Source organism: Phlebotomus argentipes, unplaced genomic scaffold, assembly GCF_947086385.1.
Source record: "Phlebotomus argentipes unplaced genomic scaffold, Phlebotomus argentipes genome assembly scaffold_18, whole genome shotgun sequence".
NCBI lineage: Eukaryota > Metazoa > Arthropoda > Insecta > Diptera > Psychodidae > Phlebotomus > Phlebotomus argentipes.
The window spans coordinates 15,900,897-15,918,228 of NW_026776177.1; the positions used below are offsets into that span (position 1 = coordinate 15,900,897).

Here is a 17,332-nt window from a genome sequence, read left to right on the forward strand (position 1 = left end):
ATAGAATAAAAAGTCTCGAGAGACATGCTAAAAATATCACATAAGTTTTCACAAGTAAGACATAGAATTTCTTTGAGGCACAATTTAACTGATAGTCTCTTTTACAACGAAAAAGCATAGTATTTATCTTCTCTATAGCAGATTTGGCAAAAATAGATGTTAATCCTTATTTTCAAACATTGAATTATACATTTAAAGCGATTCGGTGGTTTGAATATTGGTTCTATGATTTTGATATGTTTTGAAAAGGGGAATTTCCCCTCAATTATTTTCGGAAAATCTTCGACATTTGCTGGGTTTCCAATGAATTCGTCCTATTAAATGTTACATGCTAAACCTATTATATGCGTAACTGCTCAAAGACTGCCAAATGTTGAGTGGAAAAACACTGCAAATAAATACTTCTTGAAGTGTTTCAAATACAAATGTTAGCAGCATTAGTATAACAATTGAACATTGTCCTGTCAATTGCAAAGAAAATTCAGAATTTCTTTAGATATAGAAATATAATTATTTCTGAAAATACATTCTGTTCTGTTCTACAAATAAATGTCTTTTCACAATTCCTCTCTTTCTCTAGTGTTCTCAATATACTGATTGGAAGTTAATTCATAAACTGGTAAATTAGACCCGATATAAAACATCGGCTCAGCTCTTTTCGATCACAGTACAAGAAAAACTCTTAAGGCAAAGGTGTTCATCAATGGACAAGTAATGATAAATTACAATGTGAGATTTTACAATATCATATAATTCTATTCATTTTTTCATATTTCTTCAGAGGCACTTTAGCGCAATTCAAATGTTATAAATATATGTATCTATTTGTCAGGGGATAAATGAACAATTATTAAGTACAAAATTAGTTACAACTCTTGTTAATCTCATTTGGAAATACTTTAAGTACTAATATATCGATCTATTTAGCTATTCATCTGACAATAAATTTCTTTTAAACATAGTTATTGAGAAAAATGCTTGATTTCCTGTTTTGATCAACAATTGGATATGCAAGTATAGCTATGCAAATTCCTACAATAGGATATAGCACTATATATTTTTAGAAATACCTATATTAACAGCTAGTAAAATCTTTTCGCATACATAACTTTAATATTTGCATCATCAAGCACTGTTGATTCGATATGCTAGAATTGTGAGCACACATTTTCATTTCAAAACATGTACCCGCAATTGTAACTGATATTCTCAGCAGCTATTTTCTCAGCAAAACACTGAAAAATACTGTTTTCGGATCTAAAAATCAGATCTTTCCAATAAGAAAGAATTTAGACGGAATGCAATGATGGAATTAATTTTTACATTTCTCAATTATACATACTTTTTTTCACTTACTATTTTCTAAAAAAACTTTACTACTTCACCTACACAAAAAAAACTCACGAGATCCTTGGCTAAATCGAACCGGCAAATTCTCCTCTTCATTCACACCTTCGACGATGGCTGGGAATTTTGTGATTTGGGCTGATGAGGCGGCCGAATGGTGACTTGCGTGACGAAAGGACCACGACTGCGAGTGCTTCCGCCCACACCATTCCACTGCCTGCCTCTTCCCGCCACTGGAATCGCCGCTCCGCCCTTCCAGCCACACTCCGATCGACTGTCCGTGGGGAACTGGAGCGTCTCGTACTCGTAGTAGCTCGAGATGGGGCGCGAATTCTGCCTTACCGGATACGCATTCACTGTGCGAACCGATCGCTGTGATTGATACTGCTGGTGATTTCGACTGCAAAGGGCAAAGGAGGCTTCAAAATCGTTCTACACAGAGCTCATTTCTATCCACACGATTTGCATCTCGCGTCAAGCATTACAAGATTTTCAACACTTCCCAGAAAACTTTCACTGCGATATTTCTAAATTAGGCTTCAAAATCGTGACAGTTATTCAATTTCTAATTCATTATTCTTGATTTTATAACGCAGAAAAATACTAATATCTCAACAAGAGCATAAATTTCGATTGAATCAATTAATATTAATGCTGAATGGAATTGAAAAGCGAAAGCTTTTCATTTTCTATCATCAATATATTAATTGGAAAGAGTAGCATAATTCAATCTCTCCAATAATAGCACTTCAATATTATATAGACAATCGGGAGAAATTGTGCGAAAAAAAAGTTAATTGGTTATTGTTAATGAAGCTACACACAAACTGTATTTGTTAATAAATCACCCACTACACACTCTCCATGCGCAGAGTTATTAGCAAAATGTCAAGGGGAATAAATTGTTACCTTTCCTCTTCAACTTTAACTCTTTGGTGCATTACTTGCTGTCTCATCTGTGTGAGTGTAGATTCAGATAGTTGGTCAGAAGAGGGAGAACTGGAGGGAAATGATGACGATGCTCTTTAGTTAGATGATAATTAAATGTGTGAAAAAGACATTTCAAACTCCAACTAAATTGCTCTCAATCCAATTATTAGACATTCTGATTAACCAACATAAATAAATATTTATATAACACCAAAAGGTAAGACATCAACATCTCTCAATTGTGCCCTATTAATTCTAACCTTAGAAGAGTCCCACGTGATTTGAACACAATATCTTCACGAGACAATCCGTGCATCTTTCCCCGTGTCTTGCATTTTAATCACAACACACAATGTTAGCGTGAAAATGGAAGAGAGAAAAGATTCTTTTCATGCCATAACATAATGGTTTCACATTTATCCTACACACAAGAGTGCCTCTTCTCAATCTCGGAGCACTTTCACGTGCATTGGGAAAGTCTCCGGCTCACCTCATTTGTTCCTGCTGATCATCGTACTTGAAGCCGGGTCGGTAGCGCTGGAAGAAGTGATCATTGCTGACCGTGGGGGCCTCAGATCCGGGCGCCGGAGGAGGCTGATATCCCGGCGGGCCTCCCATTGGTCTTCCTCCGTTGTAGGGCTTCGCCGGCGCCTCTCGCTTGTGTCCAATCTGCCTTTGTGGCTCATTGAGGGCACTCATTGTCTCCGCTGGCGCAATTCCATCCTTCCTGTGCTTGCCGAAGCGGAACATGTGACCGATTCCCTTCAGGAGACTCGATTTCTTCCCACTGCCACTCCTCTTCTGCTTCCCACTATTCATCGAAGATTGCAGAGGACTATTTCGATTCACCATTGCCTGCATATCCGGACCATCGTAGTCTAAAAGCCACTTCTTGCGAGATTCAGCCGATGTTGCATCTGTTGGAATGATGTAAATTTTAATATTCACCAAATACAACTCAAATTTAGAGCAAGAAAAAACCATTGCGCGTGGAAACAGTTAATTCATAATTTCACGTGCGAGAGTCTCATAATATCGATCACCGATTTCAATCTCTTTTTTGCAAAAGCAATTAAAACATGTAATTAAGTAGCGTACACTGTCATTGACGTTATTATTTATGTTGATACATTAAACCATATATTTCTTGTAATCAGCATCAATCTCATGTGAAGCAAGAGAGAGGCTATCAAGACCTTTTCTCTGCGACCATTCTCTTTTCATATGAAATTGTTGATCCATGAAAAGAATTGAATCAAGAACAATGCTGAGACTTTTCATCCACTCTGATATACTGCCTCACAAAGTTAATTTGATAATAAGAGAGATAATGTCTCACCTTCATCTGGAGGACTTTCCACGGCCGCCCTGAGTATTTCCTCTCGGCCCCTCCCACGTGGCGTCCGCAGAGCCATGGGGCCGCGTGGCTCATCAGCCATCTGAATTTCATGGACCATCGTCTGAAGAGATTCAAGACTTGATGACTTCTTCAATCCCAGAGATGGTCCAAGATCCGTCACACGATCCAACGCCTCAGCCGCATGCACATTGGAGTTGCTGCCCTTCTTCCTCTTCGCCATTGCATCTCTACCCATCTTCCCCAGAGACTCCACTGACCCACCTGTAATTAGCATTAGGACAAATTGTAGTGATTTGTGAACAATAAAGAGTTATTAGAGTATCTTACTGGCAGCAATTGCGGCTTTTCTCTCCCTCTCGCGATCCTCACGCAGTTTCTTGTTCCTCTGATATGTTCCTGTCTCCCTAGCATCCAGAGCTGCATGGTGCTTCTCAGAAATCGACCTGCGTCCAATGGCATCCCGACTGAAAGCCTCGCCAGAGGGTGGCTCAAGGGACAGCTGACTCGAATAGGTGACATCACCTGACGTGAGAGTCGCATTGGAGTCTGCAGAGGCCATCGACTGATACTGAGGACGATTCGGGATTGTTCTGCATACCCCCAAGAAAAAGACAATAAATAAAACAATTAGCTATTAAAAGCATTTTCATGTGAATTAATCAAAAGTTTCATAACGAGTTGCCAACATTTTGTAAAGCATTGACTTTTATCATGTCGAAATCCAACCTTCTTCGTTCCACCATAAAACCATTGCACAATGTTCTTATTGTAAAAATGAGCGAATTATGAGCAAATTCAAATTACTCAAAGTCTTGTGCTACAAAATACCTCGCCTCAGGTTCCAATCATTGTAATTTTCTTTAGCAATTCCCTAATAGAACATTACTTCGCGTAAACGCTATCAGTCAAACAACGCCTCACACAATGACTGGCACGAAATCAGCATTATAAAGTATGTAAGTGTAATAAAATCGATAGGGACTCACGGTGATGTGGGCTCTGAATCCTCTTCGATCAGAATAGAGTTGTTCCTGTAGTTAATGTGGTTATTATTGACGGCTAGAGGGCTCCATGTCGTGTCTTTGGTGGCCATGTAGTAGCTCTCATTTCGCAGTCCTGCCACAGCATAGGGTGAGGATGAGGCCATGGGTTGCTGTTGTTGCTTCATCTCCACACCCCCAGTGAGTCTCTCCACCACGGGATTGTTCCACATCTCCATGGCATTGTCCTCCTTCTGACTGTTCTGTGGCTCACAGTTCAAGTAAATAACAGTTGCGTTAGCCTTCTCCGCAGCTCCTGTCGCCTCCAGCAGATCCCCCATGCTGCTGGGTCGTGAGATCTTTCTCGCCACTGACAGTGTAATGACCCCAGGAAACTTCCCTCCCGTATGCAACATCGCACGCCTCAGGGTTTCCATTGCATCAGCATTGCTCTGTCCCAGAAGAGACACTCCATTCACACTGAGCAGTTGATCGTTCATTTTCAAACGTCCATCCCGGGAAGCAGCACCCCCATGGAGAACACTCTTCACGAAGATTCCCAAATCACCATCCGTCTGACGATTCAACGTACTATTTCCACTTGATCCTGTTTTCCCCTTCACACTCACACCCAAGCCTGCTTTCTCGCTATCATGAACAGGAATGTGAAGCGTGAGAATCTCCCTATTCCTCCACGAGAGTGTCCCAGTTGAGCTCTCGGCTGACGATGAATTTGTACTGTGTCCTCCAACGGAGTTCTTCCCTTCCGACTGGCCCAGACTCTTCACAGACGGAGACTTCTGAGGCTTCTGCGGCAAAACTGGAGGTGGAGGCTTCGGAGGAGTTCCATCATTGTTCTCTTTGTCCACCTCATATCTCACCTCACGCTCATCAATTTCATCCAGATCATTCTGACGTGACACAACAATCTTCACTGTTGCTCCCAATTGTGTGGCACGCAGTATACTAACAACTTCCGATTGAGTCTTTCCTGTCATGGCAATTCCCTCAACTTCAAGCAGTCGATCTCCTGGCTTTAGCTTTCCACTCTCAATAGCAGCACCTCTTGGCAGAATGTTCTTTATATAGATAGGACAGTGTCCTCCTGTGGGATTATCTCGTGTCGTCACACTGAATCCCAATCCATGGCCACCCTTCTTCAATGTAATCTCTATCCGACGTCCCAATTTTCTCGTATTCGCCGCCTGAAGACTGTTTGTCGCCGGGGCTCCAGCAACTTTCCTATTCGGAGACACAGTAGCGACTTTCGCAGGGATCCTAGTTTCCCCATCGCACACATCCTTCATTTCATGCCTCTTCGCAATACTTCTATTTGCTGTAAAAACCCTGAATCTCAGCTCCGACGACGTGAGACTCTTTTTCAGATAACTCTGAAGACCCGCCTCAGACATACCGGCCAACTTTGTGCCATTGATCTCAAGGATTCTGTCCCCCTTCTGAAGTCTACCACGCTCAGCACGGCTGCCGGGCTCCACGGACTGCACCAAGAGACCCCCATTCAAAAGATCAGGAATTGCGGTCAAGCCCAGTGGTCCTCCACCTTGTTCATTGATAACCAGCAGCATTTCTGTGTCTCTCTTGCCTCTCATGGACTCATAAGCTTGACCAAGAGGTTCTTTTCGCTTCAGATCTCTCGGCAAGGATTTCGAACTAAATGACGTTCCATTGGATTGACTCATATTTGCTGCCACCTTCTCAGCGGCTTCCATCCATCGATAGCCAGGCGCTGTTTCACCTAGGAATTGCATTGATAATCTCCCAGACCGTGAGAATGCCGTCCCGGGACTCGTGCCCTGCGATTCCACTGATTCATTTGGCGCATTTGGTGGCCATTGAGTCGCAGGTGGAGCTAAATAATTAGTTGAATTGTTCGCCACATTTGCGAGAATCCTCTCTGCCGGAGAGTCTGTATCGCGCCGACAGACAGGTGCTGCTGACCACCTCTTCATCGACTCCTGTTGTTGCTTATCGTGTGTGGGGCACTGACAGAGCGGGCTCCGCTGATTGCACTCGCTCTGGGCAAGTGTCTGAGGAATGGATGGATCGCTGCTTCGGCGAACTTGAAGACCCAGACCAAGTGGACTGACGCTGTCTGTTACTTCGATGTGCGTTCGACTGCTGTTAGATGTGTTATCGCCATACTTTCCCAGTTCATTGACGGGGGCACCGGGCTCTTCTGGATACACCCTCTTCAAGTTCCCACCATTGACTCCACGGAAGATATCGGGACTCCCAGTGCCCACGGAACTCCCACTGGCTCCATCGCCGCCACCTTGAGGCACATTTGGCTCTGGGCAGTCATCGAAGCTAGCCAAAATTTGCTCCCGATCATCCGCTACATCGCTCACACAGTCATCCGGATCGAGAATCCCCGACTGAGATTGTAAATGATGCACCACGACCCATGAGTGTGGATCCTGAAAGAGAAAAAAAACACCACAATTCTTTACTAACGGAACAGCCATTCAATCAAATAATACTGAGCACAGCACCGCATTCCAAACGAGTATCATTAAATTTTCATGAGAACCGAGCCCTGCAAACCTACAGATAGATCCAATTTCAGAGTTTGGCCTGTCTGACTAATTTCTCACTTCTTAGAGACCACACCTCACAGCGCCCAATGTTATCTCTCTCCTGTATTATTCACAAATTCATGACATTCTTTGTATACCTTGCCTCTGCGCCCTCCCACACTTTAAATACATATCTCTACTCCACTCCGATGATAAGAACAAAGGGAAACAAGAGTATTGACACACTAGAAAATTGCTGTTCTCCCATTTTTTTTGCACATACAAACATCTCATAAAAATTGTGATTGTGCCACAATAAAAAAATTGTCTATTGAAAGTCTCATTCAGATTTTATTGCGTACAATTCACCATTTCAAGAGTCAGAGAGAGGAAATTAAGATTGCTCGACAATTTTCACGTTTGCGAAGTACTTCAACTTTACCAGCATTTCATCTTCTCACCTCAACAATTATCTTTCGCGGAATGCTCAGAGAGTAGGACTTCTTCAGGTGATTCAAGTCCTTGTGCTTCTGCTGAACACGATATGTGTGACGCCAACCAAAAATTCCAGTCAATTTATTGGCCAATGCTGGACATTTGGGTGGTAAGTCGAACATTTTTCCAACGTAACAGCAGACACACTTTTGCGAAATTTCACAAGAATTTGCGATATTCTGCTAATTATCCCATGATTGAGCACCTTCTTCTTGCACTTTTATCCAACACTCTTTCTTTTTGTTTCACTTTGTGTGTTACGCACGTTTTTTTTCCCAACAATTGCCACTCATACAGAACTGCAGGAAATGGCATCATAATGCTCTAGATTTACAATTGTTCGATTCATGTTCTTTTTTGCTCACTTTTGTCCAACTGTGTGATACAATAAAATTGAAATATTTCGTTGTATTTTAATTTATATATTTTATTTCAGAAAATTCTTCCACCATTGCACACATTTTCAATTTTTACACAGAGAGAAAAGTGCCGACGTGTGACTTTTCGAATTTACCTCTTTTGCACACATCTTTTCAAAAGTCAGGAGGATTGAGAATGTAAAAATATAAACACAAAAGAATCTACGTGTGAGATTTTTTCACTGTGTATACAAACATATATTCTCCATGACTATTAAATTTAATTAGAATGAGTTGGAGTAGAAGAGTGAGAGATTCAGGGAGAATATCATGTTGCAGCAACACATAATACCATTAAAAACACTGAGAAAACTTATTTTATTTATGTTTTTTCCTCTCTTTCATCTTCTTTTGTGTGTGTAATGAGGGAATTTTCAATAGAAGAGGCTGATTTCTTCACATTTGACTGACTTTTCAAACTTCTCCTCACTTGTTTTCTGCACTTTGAAAAAGTACATTTTCGTGATACACAAATATTATATTTTTTCTTGTGAAATTATTTCACCTCAAAATGCAAATGATAATTAAATAATCACTTCACAAAGCAGAGTTAATTCTCATAGAAGAAATGCAATATCTGACTTTCTACCCCACAAAATCCGATTCAAATTTAGATTTTATGTTCTCATTTTTTATTTGACGCATTCAAATCACTCCATTTTATTAGTCCTCTTCAGAGCCATTTGGCTCTTCTTCAGAAGTAAATTTTCCACATCAAATGTGCCAATTTAAATTCATGCAAAGCAATGAGTTTAGAGAGCTAATGAGGAGAGCTTCTTCACCATTAAACCATCCATAATTGGCATGTGATTACAGTCATGATAAATAGAAAGGAATCTTTTCTTGCGGGCCTCTTTCACATTGCTGAAATATTTGCACGTTATTCAAACGGAGAATTCTAGCTAGAATGATGTGCAAACTGAATATTCATCAGAGATAAAAGGTTTATCTTGCAATATTGTGACTAATACAAACACCTGAATATTTGCACAAATTTCAGGAATTTCAATTGCAACACTTCAGCCACATATTTTCTTGGATTTTTGAGAACACCCAGGTAAGAAACACTATTGACCTCAATCATCATCACCACTCAATTGCCTTCGCTAAATGGGGAAATATCTCGTGAAATTGGAGGTGAAAAAAAAACGAGTGTGAAAAATTGTAAAAAGAGTTCATCACTTTAAAAAATTCACACCATTTATATATATTTTGCTCTCTTTAACCCAAAAATAGAGAGAAGAGACTTTGCTTTTATATTCGCTTTGGAACATATTTAATGGATTGGCTATTTTAACTGGCACTTTTCTCTCCAATAAATTCCCTCAACTAAGACAAGAGACAAAATTCTTCGACGTAAGAAAAAAGTTTACTCTCAAAAAATCATCACACATTACTGTAATTTTAACAATTTCTTCACAAAACACACAAAAACCCGACAATACACCTTTTTCAGCTATCTCAGCGAATTTCGAGTCCAGAAGGCGCAAGCAGTACAACCGACAATCAGGTGATTCAGTATACAACTGAAGTGAAACGTTACCTGGCTGCCTTCGCCATACATTCAATTCCACCACCACGAAATGGCCAGACCCACAACTTGAATTCACACACTAACTGAGCATTTCACGTATATATATAAACATGAATCTACGATGACGATTGTTACGTGGCCACCGGCAGGCGATGTATGAATGCATTTTCAAGAGAATTCCTCCAAATCGCCTTTGCGCCGCAATGAGATGAATTAAATTCACAATGAAGTCATTAGCAATGCACAGAAATGAAAATTATACCACAATTAATGTGCGAGGTAATTATTCCTGGGTCAATTCACTGTGGCTTTAGGAGAAAATTCAATTTTTTACTCCACCACAGACGAATGGAGACACGAAAACCAATAAAACACCACAAACATTCCAACAACGCCGTGAAACAGTGCAAGCATCCACATTTAGGGAAGTGATGCAAAATTTTTTATGATCTCTTCGTGATCTGCGCATGCACTGTCTTCCTACATTTTCACTCATTGTCTTGGCATAACAATTTCGACATCATATCGAATTTTACGCCTCCTTGAGTGAGAAAACCATTCGATTGGCAGATGGAAAATGCAATGATGAAAGACAGATCCAAAGATGAGCTCTATATGCGGGGATTATACAATTTTCTGCAGAGCACACAAGTCATGGACAAAGTATTCTTGCCCCCATCATTGACTCTCAATATTGTTATTGTTCTTTCCAAAGTACACGATTGCTCGTGATAGAATTATCTTATCTATAATTTAATTAAAAACTCAACGATAGATTTCTCACTGCGATACTTTTTTCTTCGGTCATCCAGCAATTTTCCCACATTTCTCCTCTTTTGTTACATATCAAGTAGCTCATGTCTCTACCAGATAAATACGGAGATAAAGCATATAAACACACAGTACTTGTCAAGTCCTTGTGACACTATCGTGCACAATACGAGTAAGAAACTCTTCAGCAACTTTTAAGTCACCATGTGTAATTCAAATATTTATACGAAATTCCACATAAGCGCAAAAAGACTCTCCTCAGTATTGTTTGCACCTTTTTTGCTGACAATTGTTTGCTCATGTAATATTATTTTGTAATGTAACCAAGCATAATTTTCACCATCATCGTCTTCAAGTACTTTTTTCTCATTATCATAAAGAGAATTTCTCAGTCAATCGCTCATAGACACTCTCTCTCTTGCATTGTACAATTAAATTACAATATTTTCCTCCGGATAGTGTTTCAATTAGAGTAATATGAATGCTAATTGAAAGCTAAAGGGAAAAACATCAGTATACAAGCAGCAACCAGTGCCACTAGTGCGGTTAGACTTGAGAGGAAATTTGAGAGAACTTTTTTTGCATTCTTTCCCATGCTGCAGATACCAATAATAATTGGAAATGGGTATTTGCATTACAAATAGAAAATGAGAAAAAAGACCACCTTTCACTTCCCACAAGTGTAAATTGCACTTTCATGTTATCTCAAACGGAGAAGTATACACCAAGAGATTGACTTTTCAGGCATTTTCCCATGTTGATTTTGTGATTATTCGAAATATTCACAATAGAAAAGAAATGACTTGTTAAAATATGTGGTGGAAAATGTGAAAATACATATTTTTTCTACTCTCCAATGCAATTACTTTGAAGAAGAATGGGCTCTAGAGAGATAGAAAAAGTAACTCATGGTCTTGTTATATTTTCAAGTTCAACGATTTTCATGAGAAAAAAATGCGCGCAAGAGAGAGAGACGAAGAAATAAATTTCACAGTGAGTTAAAACCAGAATTGTCTTCTACTTTTCTTTTTCTGCAGTGTGTGCCTCCGTTTATTGTAACTTTCAAGGTTGTCACTTAATCATCATTTAATTGCAATTCCCAACGTTATTTCTCTTCATCTTCTTCCCTCCTTCCCATTGGAATTTTCATTCATTGAGCACCTTCTCTTCATCTCATCACATACCGACAGTAATTTTTGTTATTCTGACCTCCCCTCCTGTATTCTATCTCACCCATTGAATCTTTCCTCTCCACAGAAGACCGATCGTGGAGACCGGAAATAGTGGTCAACACATGTAAGATAGAAAGAGAGATCTTTTGATACACAAGAATTGCTATCTTCTCTATGTGGCCACCGACCCAGTGAATACGCCAAAGGTGGAGCAAATACACTGCTCTCTATAAGCTCCAATTCCCTATAATAAGATCTTTGTGGTATCACACATTTATGTTGCACCGCGCAGGAGAAACTCTTCGCCGAAGAATCATTCAGTCTGTGGAAATTACACTCTTCTCTAACTGAAAATTCACCTTTTGGGCAATTCTTGCGTGGAATTTGTACTCCTCTACACCCATTCATTTGCTACCCAAGCACATGAATAACCAAGTCATGGGAAACACTGTTGCAACGCTGCGATACAGTTGCACTGCATGTAAAATGCTATTCAGAAGAAACATGTTTCAATGGAAAAGGTCAGGTTCAGGACGACCAAGAAAAATGCGGATAATTGTCCAATTACAGGGCAATCAAACTAATTTTTGACTTCCTTCGGAGAAGAGACGGAAGTGAGTCTATTGGACTGAGAATAAAATAACTATGCTTTAATTGATTCCTGAGGAACAAATAAGATTATCTCTATACAATAAAAAAATTTACCAGTTTATTTGACAATTAGGAAATCTGTTCAGGTTGACTCTCACGACCTTTACGACAACTTTAGAGGAGAAATTTTCCAGCAAAATACTAATAAAGTCAAACAAGAATTATCATTTTTATCAACTGTATTTATAGTTTTTTATTAAAATTTTGAAAAGTCGGATATTCAAGAAATGAAACCAAATCCGTCAATAAGAATTGAGAGAAGAATCCCCGAAAAGTAGGCAATTTCTAATAAGATGAGTCTCACAGTCTCTTACTTTAAGAGTTGTTTGTTTAAGCTGAGAAACATGTTTTAAATTGCATCACTCTTTCGCAAAAAAAGACTGCTTTTAACACAATTATAGATACTTGTGTTAAAGCAACACCACGGATACCGTGCTATTAAGATGAATTGTAAATAAATTGAATCCATCTGTACACAAGCAGGGAATTTGTGTGCTTTGCCATGATTAAAGATTTCACAATGGTGAACTGATAAAGTCCAAAGATAAAAAGCCACGGATGTGTTTTTCCTACAAATATATCCCGGAGAGGTGTTTTATAATGAAGTAAATACCTCAATGACTTCTCAAGAATTCCAACCCATGATGACGAATAACTCACTTGAATGGCTTAGCTCTCGTCTTTATCATTTCTTTTTTAACATATGCCTTCCCTCTCTCGCGCCGTGTGTACTTTTGTAACCGTCACATATACACACAGTCGAGCATGAGACTTCCACTCTCGATTCAATATATCGCCGAGCACGACATCAACGGCGGTGAAGAACTAGTTTCAGCATATTGTGGAATAATAATCAACGGACTTGGGGCAGGTGATTGTTAAATAAAATAAACTTTATGTATTTTGTACATTACTTTTCGACTCAATGCGCGCTATTACTTGCTTCACTCTTTGTTCTCTCCGTTCTCTCGCTCTTCCACTTTTCAAATAATCTCTAACAATTCGAAAATAGAATCACATTGTAGGTCAATTGTGGAAGTGTTGTTCAGAAGGTACACAACCATTGCCAATACCTTATTTGATCAACAACGAAACGGATCAGGAAAAATCAATGGTGAAGAATGCGTGTGTGTACTGAAACGCACAATTGAGATGTTTTCTGCGCACTCTGATCTTTCGCTTCAGCGTTGGAAATTTTCTGTGAGAAATATACACTCGCCATAATTATTACTTGCAAATTGTGAGAAGTTTTCTGATAAAAAAATGCATAATATAGTACACACACACATGTTTGCATTTGCCTTTTGCATACACAGAGCAGCAATGATTTCCATTTGAATCAAATTTCACATTCCATCACGATGCAATTTGCCTCAAGATTCGAACTCTCGCAAGAAGTGTAAGTTGAGAGGAAAATATCAGCAAAAATAATACATTTATATATAGCATATTATAATCCAAGGAAAAACTGTGGGAGGAATGCCACAAGAGAATTTGCCATGTCTCATGTCAAGTGACGTGAATATTAATTTTACTCCTTCACAACTTTATTCGCATGATTTTTATTGGCATTCTTTTTATTGAGCTCTTTATTTTTTTTATTCCACGTATAATGCCAAGTCGCAAAAAAGCATTATCATCTCTCTCTCCTCTGCTTTTTTGCTGCTAAAAAAGGGGGAGGATTGAAGTCAACTTTAGTGGGTGGAAACCTTAGAAATAGCCATTCACTTTAAACGAATTGTATACTATATACAGTGTATAGTGGAAAAATATGTCCATTAAGTCTCTTTTTCGCACAGTAGAAACTGTGACTATCATCATTTCGCAAACTGTAATTGGTCTATTCTCAAAAATAGCCACTGTCATTCCACTCAAGTCCACCTCTTTTTTTGTCACGCAGTGCTTTTCTGCGTGAAAATAAGAAGCCAATTAAGCACTTCAGTCAGACAATACTCAGCGAAACACTACATAATTCTCGTAAGAGACGATTTATGCAAAAGCACTATTGCACAATCCACCAACAAGTCTGGCGAGAACTAAAAGCTCAAATGAAATTCACTGAATTTACAGTGTTCACTGGGGCAAGCATAAGAAGTAAGAAAAAAAGATGGTAAAGAAACAAAACAATTCCCCAAGAATATTCCACAGACTTTCTCTTTCAATTGGATCTTCCGTTAGAAAAAATTATAATATTCAGACTTCTTAATCTATCCCATTCATCTGACTAGGTTGGACGGTGGGAATTTTTTCTCGCCCATCTCTTGGCGCATGTGCCGCTCATTCAGGTGCTTAATGAGGCAAATGTGCGCTGCTTTGGCTAATCAACTCACCTTTCCGGAAGCCTTCTTGTACCTTCGGATGGCCTCGTCGATTAAATCCTTCACAAGGAGATCCCCATTGCCACAGGGCACCACCACACGGCAAGTGCCAAAAGACACTGTCACTTTCATTTTGCACCTGTTATCACTGTTAACCACCAGAAAGTACTTGAGAAATTGTGCCTACACTTTTTCGTATTTGTCACTCTTTCATGCTCCGCTTGCGCTGCTCGTTCAGTTCTTTCGATTTATAGAATAAATTAAGAGCCACAAAACACACTCTTGCTCGCCTGAATTCTACACGTAGGTGTTTTTCTTTCAATAATCTCATTTAATACACTTCTCTTTTCACCCGGCTTCTTCACTGATTTTTTCTTCTTCCTCTCTGCCCACATCTCTCTTCCCTCAGCCACACTTGAGAAATATTTCTCTTTCACGCATTCTCATTATATTCTCGTCTCGTTGTCGTTGTCTCCTGAAGAATTTTCGTTGTTGACTGATGCTCACATACCACAGAGTAAGTATTATTTATTTTTTGTTGATCTTCCTGGTGAGAGAGAGAAGAGAAAAATGAAATAGAATAAAAGGAGAGATACAGTGTTTTGTGTGGTTTCAACAAGGGAACACATTTTCGATTATTTTAGTCATCTTCATCACACAAGAGATCTCAAGCTCCCCAGAGAAAATCAACCACGAAAAAACGTGCTTTTGAAGGACAGGTCAGAATGAAGTCTTTTCTCGCTACGCACACATACTCAAGAGACCAGTGACCGAACAATCTCGTCTTCAGGACGTAATCACTCTGAAATATGTATGTGGAAAACACACCGACAAAATTATGCCCTTGATTTATGTAAAAAATCCACCGAGCAAAATTGTATGAAAAAGCAGAACATGGAACAAGAATTTGCCATTTTCCTCACTTACTCACGAATAATTTTTTTCACCAACATGTGAATTTATTCTTATACAAACAACTGAAAAGGTGTCAACGTAGGCCAATTGCATAACTTTCCTAAACGTGTTCACACCAAAATCTTATCCACATGTATTCTTTCTATGAAAAGCATCTTATCTTTGTACAACTGATAGTGCAATTTGCCACAGAAGCTCATTCTCTGTTCTTCCATGAAATTGCGCTACAATTTTATCTTGAAAATATATTGTAATCTCCTTATACAGATACGATTTTCCATGCTTTTAATTGAAAGAACAAACATCTAACATGGTTTATGTTTTCAATTTGCTGATCCAATTTTCTGTAAATGAAGTATAACGAGTATAACACAATTTCCTGTATCCAGAATTTTTTCATGTATGAAAGGAAGGTAAGGTTAAGACGTGCGAATAAATATTTGTTTTTAAGTTATTGTAAACCCGTGACAAATAACTTCGTCTCTCAGTTTCTTATTAGAGCATTGCTAATATCATTCCAAACATTCCATGATAAACAACCATATTTCGAGGCTATCGAGGCAAATGAAAGAGTCAATAAAGTGTTCAAAGCAACAAAAACCTCAATTGTCAGTATAATTTCCTTTTGAAATAATTATTTTGCTGACTAATAACAGTGCTTTTCTCAGAAGCATTCACAGTCTTTCCAAGCGGTCTCATGTGCCGATGGGAAGAGCAACTGCAGCTTTTCCAGGCTGTCCTGCAGCTATAGCTGTCCCCTTACTCGTCGCGAGCGCAATTCCGCCGAAAAGAAGTTTTGTCACGTCTCCTCGCACTTTATGAATATCTCTCTTGGCGGCGTGCGAGAGTGATTCAGACAAATAGTCACTCCCTCCACTTCCACATTATTCACCGCGAAATACCCAGAATGCCCGCGACTGTGTGCTGAGCTCCTCTTTCGCACGGCAATTTGTTTACCTTTGTCTCTATGGAGACCATCGCTGGCCACTCAATCGGCAGCAAATGTCAGAATTATTGGTCGCAATTCCCGGGAGGCCTTGTCCCATCATTTTTTCCCCAACTTTCAGTCCAAATACCTCGGATTCAGTGCGATTTCTTATGTGGAAATATGAATAGGAAACGCGAGTTTGGCGAGTTGGAATGTATGGAATATTGCGTCATTTTTATGGTCACTCCACTCTCACCATTTGCAGCATTTCAAATCACTCTGGCTGTGAATAATTTGCGTTCGCGGCGCAATTTAATCCGATTGCCGACAATTAAACTGCTCATATGCATCAATTTACTCAAGCAGGTTATTCATAATTGCTCCCTTGTCGCCAAACTGGTAAAGATAGCCACCAGCTTCTTCACTCTGGGAGTCAATATCACGGGAGATTCTCTGTCGCTTTGATTGTCTTCATTACATCCCGTGAGAATGTAAATAAACCATGATCCTTCATTTCCTATAAGCATAAATCTGGCTTTCCAAAAGGTGTGTGTGTGTGCAGCTATCCTGTCCTTCTAAGTGAGTCCTGGCACTCTCTAATTACCGAATCGCAACACGCAGCCCCAGTGGCGGTCGCAAAGGAACTTCAAGGAGAGGACAAACAATTTTTCTCTCCATGAAATTGCGGGAAATGCGAGTAATCAAGGAAAATTCCCTCTATGACTAGTTCACGGCCGCCACTCAGCTTCATATGTTATCACACTTATCCACTTACTTTTTCACTTTTCCTCACACAATTTCACTCTGAGGGCAACTGAAGCACCAAAGGCTCCTCGTGAAGACTGTTTTGGGGAATTTCTAAGTCTAATGGAATGCTTCTGGGGGAGAGAAAGGAAACTCTCTGCACGCTTTCAAAGACAAAGTGAGACTGATTTTCGCTGTCAACGGCGTCTCTTCCACGACGTCTTCTCCGGC

General features: G+C 39.5%; 1 protein-coding gene across 6 annotated transcripts; it reads right to left on the minus strand.

Annotated features, from left to right (window-relative positions):
- Nucleotides 1-487: 487 nt before the first annotated feature.
- LOC132259958 (partitioning defective 3 homolog B) lies at nt 488-17,281 on the minus strand. Of its 6 annotated transcripts, none has more exons than XM_059757816.1 (8): nt 17,133-17,281; nt 14,527-15,061; nt 4,624-7,055; nt 3,965-4,227; nt 3,617-3,898; nt 2,768-3,194; nt 2,257-2,346; nt 488-1,747 (listed from the first exon to the last, which is right to left on the minus strand). In XM_059757816.1, the coding sequence occupies exons 2-8, from the start codon at nt 14,644-14,646 to the stop codon at nt 1,447-1,449; spliced, it is 3,915 nt and encodes a 1,304-aa protein (XP_059613799.1). In that variant the 5' UTR covers nt 14,647-15,061; nt 17,133-17,281; the 3' UTR covers nt 488-1,446. The 6 variants fall into 6 exon arrangements, with proteins under 6 accessions (XP_059613799.1, XP_059613798.1, XP_059613797.1 ...); XM_059757815.1 differs by lacking the exons at nt 14,527-15,061; nt 17,133-17,281 and adding exons at nt 7,616-8,024; nt 9,516-9,585; XM_059757814.1 differs by lacking the exons at nt 14,527-15,061; nt 17,133-17,281 and adding exons at nt 7,616-8,024; nt 9,442-9,579.
- Nucleotides 17,282-17,332: the final 51 nt, after the last annotated feature.